The 15597-nt window shown below is 35.3% G+C and overlaps 1 protein-coding gene across 1 annotated transcript in view; it reads right to left on the bottom strand.

The window, feature by feature from the left end:
• Nucleotides 1-15597, bottom strand: part of LOC145296659 (gamma-aminobutyric acid receptor alpha-like) — a 774217-nt gene that overhangs the window by 38431 nt on the left and 720189 nt on the right. The window contains exons 9-10 of the mRNA XM_080142597.1: nucleotides 9110-9250; nucleotides 949-1101 (exon numbers count right to left, since the gene is read on the bottom strand). Coding sequence (XP_079998723.1) covers nucleotides 949-1101; nucleotides 9110-9250 — 294 coding nt within the window. The remainder of the gene's footprint in view (nucleotides 1-948; nucleotides 1102-9109; nucleotides 9251-15597) is intronic.

Here is a 15597-nt window from a genome sequence, read left to right as displayed (position 1 = left end):
TGTGGACCTCACTTGAAACCACACCAAAGACCATAACCGTGGCTGGAAACTTTGTTTTCACAATCCTGATCACGTCTTTTTAATTCGTGGCAAACTAGCGATGCATTTAGAGAGACTTCAAGTAACAGACTTGCGCGTTAAGAGAAGGAATGAACAACAGATAGCTTTATTCCATTTAATATATTTTGATAAAGAGCAGAGGACTGCTCAAATTATTCAATATTCAATTTGTTTCTTTTCTTCTTTTTTGTGTTCGTTGGACGTTAATTTAAAGATAACAAATTACTATTCTGTTGTACGGACTCACGTATGCACAAGAAATGCACTCTTTCGAAGTGGTTAAATATATCGAGGGTTACCAAATTTCGTATACGCCATCTTGGCATTACGTGCTAAGATTTTTGCTCTCTGTACATTCTGGTTTGTTTAATAGAAATTACCTTTCTAAATCATATCCCTGTCCGTGTTTTTCTTAGTGGCCCTTCCGGGTAACAACATGCTCACATATGCGTTGTTTGGTAAAAGAATCATTTTCATTTAATAGTAATTCATGACGAGATGTGCATACCTTCATTTACTTGCACATTAAGACAAAGAATGAACGCTGCAAAAGGTTAAAACCAGTTATTCTCATCGTTTTCATATTCATTTATTTTTTAACAACACATTTTTTTTAGAAAACGTCGATAGATACGCAAAATGTTAAGATTTATATTATCAATAACGCCTGTAATTTTACATGGTTAACGTTTTTAATGAAGACATATACGCGAATGTACTAATCCAGTGTGGATTTAGAAATTCCCTAGAAAATAGGTTTGGAGTATACCCACTATCCGACCGTACGAAAAGATTCTAAGAACGATAGCCAGGGACCACGCCACAATATAACTAAGCAAACGATATGACGATAGAAAACAGAAGACGGATACGGAAGTGGTTACTTACCCAATGCAATGCGGTCCGACGTGGCTTCTCTGTTTATCCAAAATGAAACCCAGGAAAGAACAACTAAGAGGATGCAAGGAATGTAGACTTGAATGAGGAAAAAGCCGGTATGACGACGGAGAAAGAACTTCACGGCCAAAATTGTATGCGGAGCTAAAAAAACAAGAACGGAATTAAGATGTGTCTATTTAATTCAATTCTATTCAATAGCGATGAAAATATATCAAACATCAACGAAACAGATGAACGGGCCTAAAGACAGGCTGCCCATGAAAATGAAAAAGGGAAACGATAGTCTACACAATAGAATTGTACGAAATGTGAAAGTCTGATGAAAAGAATATTTCTGTTTTTACGTTTTTGAGTTTTTAGACGAAGACTAATTCTTCGTACTATTTGGATACTTCAGACTACTGTTCTCATCTTTAATGTTATTTTTTCACAACGTTTCGATTGATGTAACCTACGACCTTCTTCGATGTATCTAGCCGAATTCGGGAATTTTTCTGTCGAACTCTCATGATCTTTCTATCAAAGTCGTAAATACGCACGATTTCGGGTGGAATTTCTCTTTTAAACCACAGAAGTAGCATTTTCTCGTTTTAACAGCCATCACTACTGACTTACGGAACAAAATTAATTAATTAAATAATGTGTTCCACTCAAAAGTCCGTGCATGTTCACGACTTCGACATAATGATTCCCGAGTTGAAGAGAAAAGATTATTAAGTTCGAGAGAAAAGTTCCCAAGTTCAACAAGATAAACCCGAATCAAGCGAATTGTTGCAAAAATAACACTCAAAATGAAAACAATAGCCAGCAAAATCTATTATTCTTTAATATTTGGTGAAAATATGTAACAGTTCAATGTCGACAAACAGTCGGTTGAACATAAACAGATTTGCACATTGCATTCAAAATGTAAATGTGAAAAATCGTCATCATAAAACATTTTAAAAAGTAACAGTGGATTAATTCAGTTACTTTTGCAGCTGCTCTTTAGACGCGAAACTTTTTTTTACTGCGTAGACGTTGATTTGTCACATTTAGTTGAAAACAAACAGTTTTTTTTTCATTTCCGATAAATTTAACACAGAAGCGATACCGAATATTACGAATAGTGGGAGTGGTGAGTAGATATATTGAGATAGACCGAAGCGGATATAGAGGTTTCAGAAGAGAGAAGGGTTGGGATACGATTAGAAGCTAGTGATATGTTAGGAGAAAGGAATACATTTTTATTATATTTTATTTTTAAAACTGGAATAATATAACTGAATGTTTCGTCATTCGCAATGTAAGTATTCTTCTTTATATTTCAGAATGCCTAATACAGTGTTATATTCACAGAAGTAAAGTTTTAATACACTTTATGAGAAGATTTTTTAACTTGGCAATTTTTAGCGAAGAAATATTTACAATAAAAATGTTGCAGATAAAAATTAAACTAACATCTTTATCAGTATTATTAGACTAGATTCTGTAGGCCGTTTAAAACAGCCAAAAGTTAAATCCCGTTTACTCATAATGATTGATTTATGCCTAATAGATGGTTTAATATGGTTAAATTTGTGCTTAGTTTTCATAAAATGTTAATCTCAATTAATTCCTAACCGTGCATTAAATGGATACTATAATACTTAGTTCGCTGTACCTATGATGATAAATGGCTATACAAAATTTCAGCCAAATCGCCCAGTAGTTTTCAAGAAGATTTATAAAGTAAATGTAACATATTGGTGACTAATCCTATTAATCTGCAACTGGGCATTTAAGTAAAACCATAATACTTACCTCGCTGCAACATATCAGAACAAATGCTCATAAAAAATTCAACTAGATCGGCCCAGTAGTTTACAAGAACAAGTAAAGCAGAAAAACGTATACACAGCATAAGATAAATATAGTATAGACATTATTAACTTGAGAGTAGAAGTCAAATATTATTTTTTTTAACACTTTATCTGATTGTTTTCGATAAACAGTGGAGTGCTACTGAATGAAAAAAAAAACAAAAAACGCCAGCTTCCTTAAATTGGCCGGAACAAAAGCAGAGACACGTATAATGAAATCTGCTGTTATACTTTAATTTTAATCAATAATAAAAAAAAAAACAAATACTATGCTTTAACTTACATGAAACATTGAATCACATAAATTATTTCTAAACTAAAAAAATGAAATATGTATTATGTGGGTTATTCATACAATCCTGTGTTACTTTCACGACGTTTTTGACCTATTTTCCGCCATATCTTCTTCAGGTGCCTCTTGCCGAATCGGGAATCTGCACGGAATTCTGAACGGGACCCTTTATGCAATACACAAAGGTATCATACTCTCGTTTCGTCAGCCATGACCAGGTAGAACTCTTAAGCAATATATGTACATTTTTGTATTCTTAGTGTCACCCACACGGAGAAGTGAACATTCAACCTCCAGTTAAAACGAAGTTTTATCTAATAATTTATCCGTTATGCTACCGGTCCTTGCTGAAAATTCTAGTAAAAGTATTAGAATTTTTAAATCTATTTTTTTAGATTTATAATTTTACTACTCATCGCTATAAATAAGTATTCATTACTACAGATTATTATATATACTTAAAACCCACCTATATATATATATATATATATATATATATATATATATATATATACTAGCATGGGTGCCTGGCGTTGCCCGGGTGTTTGGAGGTATGTGTTGAGCAAAAAATATAAAAAGTGGTAGTAGGAAGGCAGGCTCGAACCTTTACCGCGAAGGAGAAAAAGAACGTGCAAAAACGTGACGTTTTTGCTGTTACGACAACCCCCAAACCAGAAGTGACGCAGGTTTTAATTAAGGCTAGACAATCGAAAAGAGGGGATAACTTTCGAAAATATCGGCGAAAATAGCGACCCGTCCTTTTAGAAAAGTGCCCAGTGAAGATATTTATGTTTTAAGCCAATTTTTCGTCCAAAGGGTCGAGCTTCAAAACGATACTGATCTTGTGAAAATCCGTCCACTCTGGCAAAAGTTTTAAGCAGACATGAAAACATACATACATAGATTTATATATTTGTAGCTCCAATTTTCCACCCAAACAGATTAAAAAGCTTCTCCTATCTCTGAATAATTTTATGTAAAATTTCAAATATTTAGACCAGAAATAGTCTGAGTAATTTGGTAGAGACAACAGAGGTCAATTTTTTAAAACTTTGACCCATTTTATGACCCTTTAACATTTATTGTTTTAGGCTAAATCAAGTTATTGATTAAGATCCATATCGGAGGGACCTATATCTAAAATATCAATTGTTTATATCTAAAATTGGCGGAAGAGTTTGGTAGAGTTCTCAAAAGTCAAATCGCTGAACTTTGACCCATTAACAACCAAATTTCTGGCCGAAAACAGATTACAAAAATTTTCCCAAATTTCAGTACCCTGTATACTAAATTTTGAGTCTGTAGATTAACAATTGACAGAGTTATTGTGTAGGGAAATGCACACAGACAGACAGACAGACATACAGGCACTTTCACTTTTTCAGGTATACTAGCATGTGTGCCCGGCGTTGCCCGGGTGTTTGGATGTGTCTGTTGAGCAAAAAAAAAAAAAACGTTGTAGTAGGAAGGCAGGCTCGAACCCGTACCGGAACGTAGGAAAAGAACGGGAAAAAACATGACGTCTTTGCTGTTACGACGAATGCCAAACCAGAAGTGACGTAGGATAAAATTAAGGCTAGATAATCAAAAGGGGAGGATTACTTTCGAAAATATCAGCGGAAAAAGCGACCTCCCTATAGAAAAGTGCCCAATTGAAGGTGAAGATATTAATGATTTTAGATTTTTCAATATTTTTTGTCTGAAGGGTAAAACTTCAAGATGATTCTGATCTTGTAAAAATCCGTCGCCTCTGCCGAAAGTTTTGGGCAAACATGCAAACATACATACATACATACATACATACATACATACATACATTTATATATTGATAACTAAAAATTTTTGACCCAAACCGATTAAAAAGCTTGCCCTATCTCTGAATACCATTTATGTCAAATTTCAAATGTTTAGATCAGAAATTGTCTGAGTAATTTGGTAGAGACCGCAGAGGTGAAATTGTATTTAACTTTGACCCCTATTATGATACCTTAACGTTTATTGTTTTTGGCTAAATCAAGTTATTAATTTAGATCTCTGTCCAAGAAACCTATATCTAAAATTTCAAGTGTTTACACACAAAATTGGCGGAGAAGTTTGGTAGAGTTCTCAAAAGTCAAATCGTTAAACTTTGACCCCTTAATAACCATAAACGGATTACAAAGATTTTCCTTAATCTTCATACCCTGTATATCAAATTTTGAGTCTGTAGATTAACAATTGACAGAGTTATTGTGTAGGGAAATGTACACAGACAGACACAGACAGACAGACAGACACTTTCACTTTTTAAGGTATACTAGCATGGGTGCTCAGTGTTGCCCGGGTGTTTGGGGGTTTACGTTGAGCAAAAAAAAAAGTTGTAGCAGGAAGGCAGGCTCGAAGCCGTACCGCAAAGGAGGAAAATACAGACAGACAGACAGACAGACAGACACTTTCACTTTTATAAGTAAATGCATTACGAAGAATAATTAACCCGGTGGACTAATTCGCAAAAAACAAACAAAAACAAAAAGTAAATATATAAATAAAATAAACAAATTTAAAAATTAAAACTATAATGATGATAATTTCGTTCATTAAATTCCGTCTGTATTTGTTTACAATATCACCTCAACTGAAATTTGGGCTTGACGATGAATGCTCTGAAACGTCACTTATAATTAATGTTTAGTTTTAAAACACCAAAGAAATGTCACTTATAATTAATGAAACGTCACTTATATTAATGTTTAGTTTTAAACGTCACTTATATTAATTTTTAGTTTTAAAACACCAAAGAAATGATTTCACCAAAGAAATGATTTGCGGCGATTTTAAATGGTTCTTCTTTTTATCATATAGTAAACTCAATCGTAAGAAGAAAATTAACCTAAAACACCTGGGCGTGAACAAGCGATCATTAATCTGTAGTCGAACACCCTGCCACTGAGCTATATCACCAGATGAAAATGGATATCATTTGCTGAGATTTTATTATTTCCTTTGGTCGGTGTAACGTAAAATATTCCCCTGTAAAAATATTTTTATCTATAAGAGTAATAGACTATTTTTAAGATCAAATTGTTTCGATTTTCGATACTTATCGGATAAATTTCTGTACAAAAAATATCTAAGAACACTGCCAGACATAAATTGCCTTTTTTGTTTTATATATCTTTTTTACTGAACTCCTTGAAATGAGTAATTTGTGTATTTATTTATGAAGTGTTATCCTCATCTTCATAGTTGTTATTGTTTCATCACATTTCGGCCAACACATCCGCATACCTTCTTCAGGTGATTAACCGCGATGGAATAGGAATGCTGATTCTTTTGACTGTATCCCCAGCAATTACTGCCTTCCATAGTTGTTGTTGTCTCACCACGTTTTAACCAACTAAACCTCTCGCCTGCTTTGGGTAGGGTTAAAATTATTATTATGTTCAGACAATGCTCACCTGGAACCGTAGAGATTCAACGCCTCTATTAACTGCGTCACGGGTTTCGAAAATCGATCAAGATTGGATTTTTCTTTGGTCTTATACATCCAAGTTATCACACTTATCTGTTTTTCTATTGTCGAGTCCTTATCGAATGGTATTATATACAGCGAAACAACAAATACGAAGATGAGAATATCAATCCGCAAATAAATACTTTTTGTTTGTTTATTTTCATAATCATCCTTTTTATTTTATGCTCTTACTGTTTTAAGGAAGAGTTTTGTTTTCCAGAATTTTAGATACCCACTTTTATTGCAATACACCACGTGCATTCATTGGCCGTGATTGGTCCCTTCGTTGTGCCGAGCCAAAGCCGTCTGTCGAACCATCCAGCGATACACCAAATAATTCGCATCCCAAGCAGAACAATACAAGTACAATTTCTAAAAATAAGAATGTTTATTGTTTTGGATAAGTGTCACTCGGCTCACTTATGAATGACAACTTGCAGAAATGAGATGCTACCCTTTCTATCTCGTCTAAGTGAAAAATACCAGTCCAAATTGACAAAACCTATCCTCTGTTGTCTTGGACCATCAAATGCTAACCGCATGGCAGCTCTCTGGAAAACCAACTGCTCCTTAAACGTTTAACTTTTTTTTTTTTTTTTTTACACAGTGATCACCACTTATCAAGGCCCGGAAGCCACTCAGGGATAAGGGTTATTGCAAGTACATTACGTTAGTGAGGAGATTTGATGAAGTGTTTAATTAGGGGGGCGGTTCATTAGGAATTTGTTAACATTAGACTTGAAGACATCCAAGTTGTAGTCCAGAGGGAAGCAGGCAGACGGAACAGAGTTCCACAGGCGTGCAGTTCTAAGAAAGCTTTGTTCATGAAATCCGTGTTTTGATTTAGGCACAGATATAGAGTGGGGGAAATTTTTCACAGTGGATTCAGCTAGACGGGTGTTTTTCGTGAAAGATTGGCGAGGGGGGACCAGGGATTGGAGTTCAGACGAGCACCTGCCATGAAAATAACGATAAAACAAGGATAGGCTCGCAACGTCTCTTCTGTGGGAGAGGGGTTGCAGGGTAGAGAAAAGGGCATCCCCTACTAAACCACGAAGTCTATTTTGTACTCTGTCAAGGCATGATAGGCTGTTTTTGGCAGCTCCTGCCCAGATATGGCAACAGTATTCCATCCTTGGCCGTACTTGGCTTTTATATAGATAGAGAATTGCATCCGTAGTGAGATATCTTCTGGAGCGGTAGAAGGATCCCACCATCTTTCCAGCGACCTTGGCAACAGACTTGATGTACGTGTTCCATTTCAGATCAGGAGTAAAGGTCAAACTCAGAAGCTTGTCAAAACACGGGGCCTCACCCAGACGAGAGCCATCCATCACAATTGATGCAAGCTGGGGATCAGAGCGTTGTAAGGATAGGAGTTTGGTTTTGGATGCATTAAAGGTAACCAACCACATCTTCCCCCACTGAACCACGCGCTCGAGATCAGAGGAGAGAGAATCCGAGAGAACTTCGTCATTTACAGCCTTTGATGTGTTGCCGTAGATGGTCGTGTCATCAGCATAGATGTCAACGAATGATTTAAGTATGTGTTTAGGGAGGTCATTGATGTAGATCAGGAAGAGAGTTGGGCCCAGGATTGACCCCTGAGGGACTCCAGCATTTATATTGAAGGCCTCCGATTGTTGTCCATCTACCACTACTCTTATGAGCCTATCGGAGAGAAATGATTTAATGATTGAGAAATCATTTCCCGTTATACCGTAGCTGAAAATCTTGTGAAGTAGACCCTTATTATTAACTTATTATTTCTCGTCTTCTTCCAGAGCGGTCGGAGACTGACTATAATCGAGTCTCTTTTTATTCTCCTTGGGTCTTTTAATCATTGGCTTGTTCTGTCTCTTTGTTGATGGCGTCTGTTCATTTACTCACAGGTTGTTTGTTTCAGCACTAACGTAAGACTATCTAGAAGTCTCTATTATTATGAATTTTATCTAGGGCACATCCAACAAAGACCGGTTCCAGAATAAATTTTCTATTAAATAAGGTGCTTACTTTTTTCAACAAAGAGAATATCTCTTGGATTATCTGAATCTTGCGAGGGATATTTACAGCTCTCTGCAGCTCTCCTCTCTTCATCTACCAACTTCATGTGTGAAATCCATATGCACTAACGAAACATGCAGCGCATAACATGTTTACACTTTATTCTGAAGTCCTTTTCATCGATGCATTTTTGTAAGCCTTAACAAATAACTATAACACCCATAAACATATATAATTATAGCAATCGTATTTAGATACTAAAAGATGCAATGATTATAAATAATATTTAATTTCTATCTGAAATAAAAGTATGATAGGTATTTCCATAGTTATAACAGAGTGAATACTAAGACATGTTACATCTTGTGACGTCATATATATTCTACATATATTAACTATATATTTGTTGTATATTAAAACATATCTTTGTCATATAATAAAAGTATAATATTAAATTACTGGTAAAATAGTAATTGCATATAATTTCTAGACACACCAACGGTAAATATGCTTACTCACTTCCTTTGATCTGTTTGGTGAAATTGCTAGCCGGATAACCGATGAGGTCGAATTGGTTGAGCGTCATGTGCGAAGCGATCTCGACCGAACCTTGCAAGCCATAGCGCCATTGATAGATTACTTCATTCGCCGAGTATCCAACTGAAGAAGAAATAAAAGAAAGGAAATAAATGCGGAGAAAGAAATGACGTCAAAATGTGGAGATAAAAAACGAAGGCTGTTTCAAAAGTAATGCCTCCTATTTTTTTTATTTCCCCAGAAATTATTAAACGGGATTGCAAATGGCATTGTTATGACGACTCAATTCATACATTCATAACCTGAAAGTATAATCTCTCTGTTGCAGATATTTGCTCAGTGAGACTCTAAGAAAGCAACTTCTGTAATAGATTTGTGTCGAAAGCAGGATGCGTTATTGAATTTCTGACAAAACTGCATTAAGAAACGTGGTGACTATGGAGAAAAACATAACATAAATTTATAAAAATATGTTTCACTTAAAATGGTTTATTCCAAATTTCTTTTTCAAACACAACACGTTATTTGCTACGTTAAAATGAGTATGAAGTAATATTACTTATGTTAATGCATAACTGAACGTAAGACTAGAACATTCGTCCATAACATATGACTGACAGGAACAGAAAAAATTCAAAAGTGAGCAGACAACGAGAAAAAACCGAACAAGTGACTCACCGACCAGTAAATATCCTTTGCTTTTATTCCAAACTTTCCACTCTCGGTCGAATTTTTTAAAGTCCCTATTTGCGACTGCGTTTCTTTTTTTTTTTTCGCCCCGCTTTGCGACTGTATTTTCTGTTGTAACGTTTATTTTTCTTTCTTTTTTCACATGGAGTCTTTTATGTTAAAAGGCCTAGTCACGGTGACCAAAATAAATATAATGTAACGTAGTAATTATGTCGCAAATGGTCAAACAAACAAAGCAAATAAGCATTTACGTGTGTGAACGTACGAAGTTTTCCCGTTTATTTTGCGGGCCAGCTCATCGGATTTTTGGCAGTTCCAGCCTCTTAAAATCTCACACGATACTCTTTGTTTGTCCCATTTCTATTTCGACATGTAACTGGTTAAAATTAATTTTCATAAGTATCGTTTGCCTAATTCGACTCTCGAACTTCTATTTCTACTTCCATTATTTATATTAGAGCAATATTTTTTCATTCCATTTTCACCCCAAACAAGGCACAGTGCCACGTTGATATAGGGGGCTACTATCGGGGATAGTGGTTGCAGTTATACGATGTAGGAAGTCGAGCAGCAAGATGTCTGTTCACATTACATTTGAGCTTCTGCATATCAGTACAGTTGGGAAAACATGAACACGGAAGAGGGTTCCAGAGTTTAGCAGTTCTGGGAAATAAACTATTAGAGTAAAAGGCCTTCTTACATCATGGGATCTCTATAGTGTAGGGGTGGGATTTTGCTGATGGTCGGCTTGGTCGGGGGTATTTACGTCGAAGGGGTACAAGGGCTTGTATTTCAGAGTCAAAGTCAAAGCATCAAACATTAAAATTCTTGCATGATATCATAAAAAAGCATAGGCACCTTAAAAGAATGTGCACCCGATCTCATCTTGGCTGTTCTAATAAAAAAATGCTCCGCTGAGGTTGCTCCAGTCCTCGTCAAGCTTTACAACAAATGCCTCAACGAATCTTGCTTTCGTGAATGCTGAAAAACTGCTTCTGTGATACCAATTTACAAGAATTCTGGTGAATATTTTTCACTTTTCTGTTCGCGTTGCTGCCGTTTCTATTTGGACACGGATAGATGCTATTGTATTTTCAAAATCGTTTTAATATCATGTAAAAATAAACAAACGTTTTTTATCATTTAAACTATGTTCAAAGGACAAAGGTTCAAGTAAATTCAATGGTGGATATTATTTGAAGTAGTTGTTTATAAACCAATTAGGATTCGGGTTTCTTCTATCGCAGACGATTTTTCTCAAGAGATTACGTGAATGGAAAGTGAATACGATATCACAGGGCGACTATTGAACTTATGTAAAAGCATACACACTTTATATTATATTTCTCGCAGTCTGTTTGTTTCTGTGTCTGTCTCTTTTCTTTGAAAACTACTGCGCCAATATGGCTAAAATTTTGTGGGGACCAAACAACGTATTATGGTATCCGTTCGATGCACAGATAAGTATTTATAAGTATAAAGTGATATTAGTTACTACAATGCCATATCTACTCTCGAAGTTTTCTTAGAGACTTCTGGACCGATCTGGCTGAAATTTTGTATGGTCCTTTCTAATAATAAGGCGCAGCGTATTAAGTATTATAATATCTATTCGATATAATGTGAGATTAATAGGGTTTAGCATTTAATGCCGGTGTACGCACAAATTTAACAATATTCAACAACTAATTTAGCAAAAATCAATCTTGTTATATCAACGGGTTATAACTTTCGCCCGTTTATGACGGACTAAAAAGTCTAGTACAAACACGATTACTCAGGGTCGTGCGTTGTTTTATATTCACAAGAATACAAGCAAATGCACACTCATGGACACACACATGCAGTGTGTATGTATATGTGTTTGTGTGTGTGTGTGTTTCCTACACATACGTTATCTTCTGATTGTTAATCCTGAAATAAATCTATGAAGGACAAGAAAAAATCTGTCAGCAAAAGAACAAGCAAGTTATATTCCGCAAATAGTCAGCCCGAAGAAAAGGCTTCTACCACATTACAATTTTTGATTGGCCTTGTTGCAAACAATGTGCTTTATAAAGACTCCACTCGCTTCAATCTCCAACCACTGTCTCCACCCATTCAATCTTCCATTACAATATTCTAAAGCTCAACCTATTCGTCTCGTCCGCGTTGTGTCAAGAGAGAGAGAGAGAGAGAGAGAGAGAGAGAGAGAGAGAGAGAGAGAGAGAAAGAAAGAAAGAATTAACGAAACTATTTTGAAGTAAAGCGACATAGATCTCATTTTGTATATTCCATTTGATTAGATTGGAATTCTCGAAATAAAACCCTTTTCCAATAGCGTTGGCCCCAGCTCGTCTGTTTCAATCGTGTCTTCTATCAGCCACGTTCAAATGAATCTGATAAAAATAGTCATTTAAAAGTAATACTCCTGTTTTTAGTCGTATCGTTCGTTGGCCATTTTTGTTCGACTTTTTTCATTTAATTATTATAACTCTTTGTTTCACTATCTTGATACTTAAGGCTTAATGCTAATGTATTAAAAGAAAAGGAAGAAGAAGAAGAAAACGGGAAAGTAAAGAAGAAGAATTAGACGAAGAAAAAGAATGAGAGGTAAAGAAGAAGAATTAGACGAAGAAAAAGAATGAGAGGTAGGAGAAAACAATAATAATAAGAAGAAGACGATAAGGATTTCTATGAATATTATTACTCCTACCACTACTACCATAATAAGACGAGAAATATTATGACTATTTCTATATTGCTAACGAGAATATGTAAAAGAAAAAGCTACTCGTACAGTTTAATGAAGACATTAAAAAATTAAATATCGAAATATTGAAAAACGTTTAAATTGTACGCATCTGCTATGGAATGAAGTTCTAAAAAAATTTCACTTAATTTCATCAAGTGGTTTTTGTTTTACAGCGAAAAAACAATTTGTTATGATACCGAGCAAAGGGTTCGATTTCTAGGAAGAAAAGCTAGTTATTAAATATGGGGAGGGAGTTTCAGCGCTTTACATGGAGTTATCTCCCCGTGGCGTTCATAAACTCCAAACAAAGATAAATAAAAAAAAACAAGATGTCTGCCTTCAACGCGCGGTTTCAAAAAATCGTGTTTTTTTCCGCTGTAAAATAAAAAAAAAACTACTCGATCAAATTAAGTGAAATATTTTTTCGGAGATCTTCAGTTCGAAACGGATACGTACAATATAAGCTTTTTTCGATATTTACATTTTTTAATGTTTTTATTAAACTGTACAAGTACCAAGAAAAACGATGAAGAACACTTCTACTAATAATAATGAGTAGAAGACTAGGAAGTATCTTATTAATACAACTACTAATACTAACCCCCAATAATAATAATAATAATAATAATAATAATAATAATAATAATAATAATAATAATTGTGATACCAAATAGCCGAGAAGGGTCAAGGCAAGGAGAAAGGCCGAGGAGAGAGCACTGACCAGACCTCCGCTGGACAAGCCCGAAGAGAACTGGGACCTTGGAGAGACTTAGTGCCACTCAAATTCCAGTATAGACCAATAGCCGCTGCCAGCGAGAAATCAATAGTGAGCGGCTGTTGCGAGAACGCAAATTTAATTGCAAATGCTATCGAAGGAGGTGGAAAGTGCTGGACGTCTGGGGGGACTTGTTGTCACTCGGCTTCCAGGGAACACCACAGGTTTTTCAATCAGATCTTTGATGACTTGTGTGAAAGCTCCATGTGAGCCAATAATAATAATAATAATAATAATAATAATAATAATAATAATAATAATAATAATAATAATAATAATAATAATAATAATAATAATAAAAATAAAAATAATAATTACAAGGAATAACAATAATGAAAACGCTGAAATATTAAGAAGAACCTCGAATGCAGAGATTAATACACATGAGCCACATGCGCGGGCCAGACAAACTGCCGAAGAAGCAAAACACAAAGAAGCATTACATGGAACCAAGAAAATCGAAGCTGCATATCTATATGTTTTCTATCCCCTCCCCCACCCCTCCCATTGCCCCATCACCGCCCCCTTCAAAAGAGTGATGTTAAATAGTCGAGAAGGATGGAAAGACCGAGGAATGAGCGCTGTATAAATGCAAAGAGAACTTGGAGCTTGGGGAGGCTTATTGCCACTCTAATTTCAGTGGAGACCAAGGGCTGCTGCAAGCGAGAAATCAATGGTAAGCGGTTGTTGCGGTAACGCAAATTCATTTGCCAATATTATATAAAGAGGTGGAGAGTAAAGGAAATATGGGGAGACTTTTTGTCACTCAGCTTCTAGGGAACACCACAGGTGGTATTCAAGGAGAGATGACCTGCGTGAAAGCGCCCTCTGAGAAAAAATCATAATAATATTCTGAAGAAGAAAGAGAAGACAATGAATACTGCAACCACTCCAGATAGTATTATTACTAGTAATAATAAAAAATAAGGAACTGATGAAGGCAAGAAATACTTTTAATAACTACTAATCCTCCTTCTCCTTCTCCTCCTACTCCTCCTCCTCCTAGTACTATAAAAAGTAACTGACTATATTACGACTACTGCTACTGCCACTTATACTATTACGAAGAATATTATAGGAAGAAGATGAAAAAATAAGTCTAAGAAAGATAAGAGAAAAATAGAAAAGCAGAAGACGAGTACTAATAATAAGTAGAAGAAAGAGACGAAAACGATGACGAAAAAGTAGAAATATATAACACGTAAAAGAAAAAAGTGACGAAGAAGTCACAGACACGAGAAGATAATTAGGAAGTTAAAAAAAACGATTGTCTTGCAAAAACTATTCAAAGTAATGACTATTAAGTACTTAGAATCAGTGAAAGAGGCACGACGCTAAAAAACGCTGTTTTCCAAATTTTTTCCGATCTTTTTATATTTAATTTGTCTACACACACACACACACACATACACACACACATATATATAATTTCTGTTTACCAATTTTATTAATTTTTTGTTTCTAAATATTTCCGTTATTATAACCAAGTTTATTTCAGTTCATAACCAACTAATCCCACTCAGTTCTAATTGAAATAAATGGTTCTTATCTTGAGAAAGTACCCTACTTTGACAAGTTTGTGGGACTAATCTTAACACTTTATCTGGCATGTAAGACCTACATGAAATCCATTGCGAAGGTCGCTGGATAAATGGTTGGATCATTCTACCATTGAATAAGTTATCTCACTCGCGACGAAATCCCCACCCCGTATAAGTGTTAAATACATCCTATATTGTGTACGGTTTCTGTAACGTTACACTTTACTTTAATAATTAAAAAAAATAAAACTTTACTTTAGTAATTCATAAATAGAAAACGGGAAATAAATAATTAACATCTGTGACATATTTTTTTCTTTTTTACAAAATGTTTTTATTACCGTTACTTTCGGCACAACCTGTAAAGGCTCTTGCTGCCACCTGTCCATTTTAACCTGGCACACATTTCTCTTTTTTCCGACCGCATTCTCGGTACAGTCGGACAATTCCCGTCCTCGATCTTTGACATCTATTTTCTTTGACGTCTCCTTTTTCTGTCCCGAGCACGTGGTGCGTTTTCTCCTTTTTCCATTCGCGCACACTTTCTAATTTGCATATACGCGCTTTTAGGTTATTTGCTGCTTCTAATCTCTTCGTAAGCCAGTTATTCTCCGCTGCTGCTGATACTTTCTGGACGCTCATATGCACATGTTACATTTCCACATCACAGAGCATCATTTCTTGCATTGAAGTAGGCGATGTTCTTCTATCGTCCCATTAGCCCTTTTTC

The sequence above is a fragment of the Euprymna scolopes genome, chromosome 17, assembly GCF_053919585.1.
Source record: "Euprymna scolopes isolate OS-2025 chromosome 17, ASM5391958v1, whole genome shotgun sequence".
Lineage (NCBI taxonomy): Eukaryota > Metazoa > Mollusca > Cephalopoda > Sepiida > Sepiolidae > Euprymna > Euprymna scolopes.
This window is presented reverse-complemented; position numbering and strand designations above follow the sequence as displayed.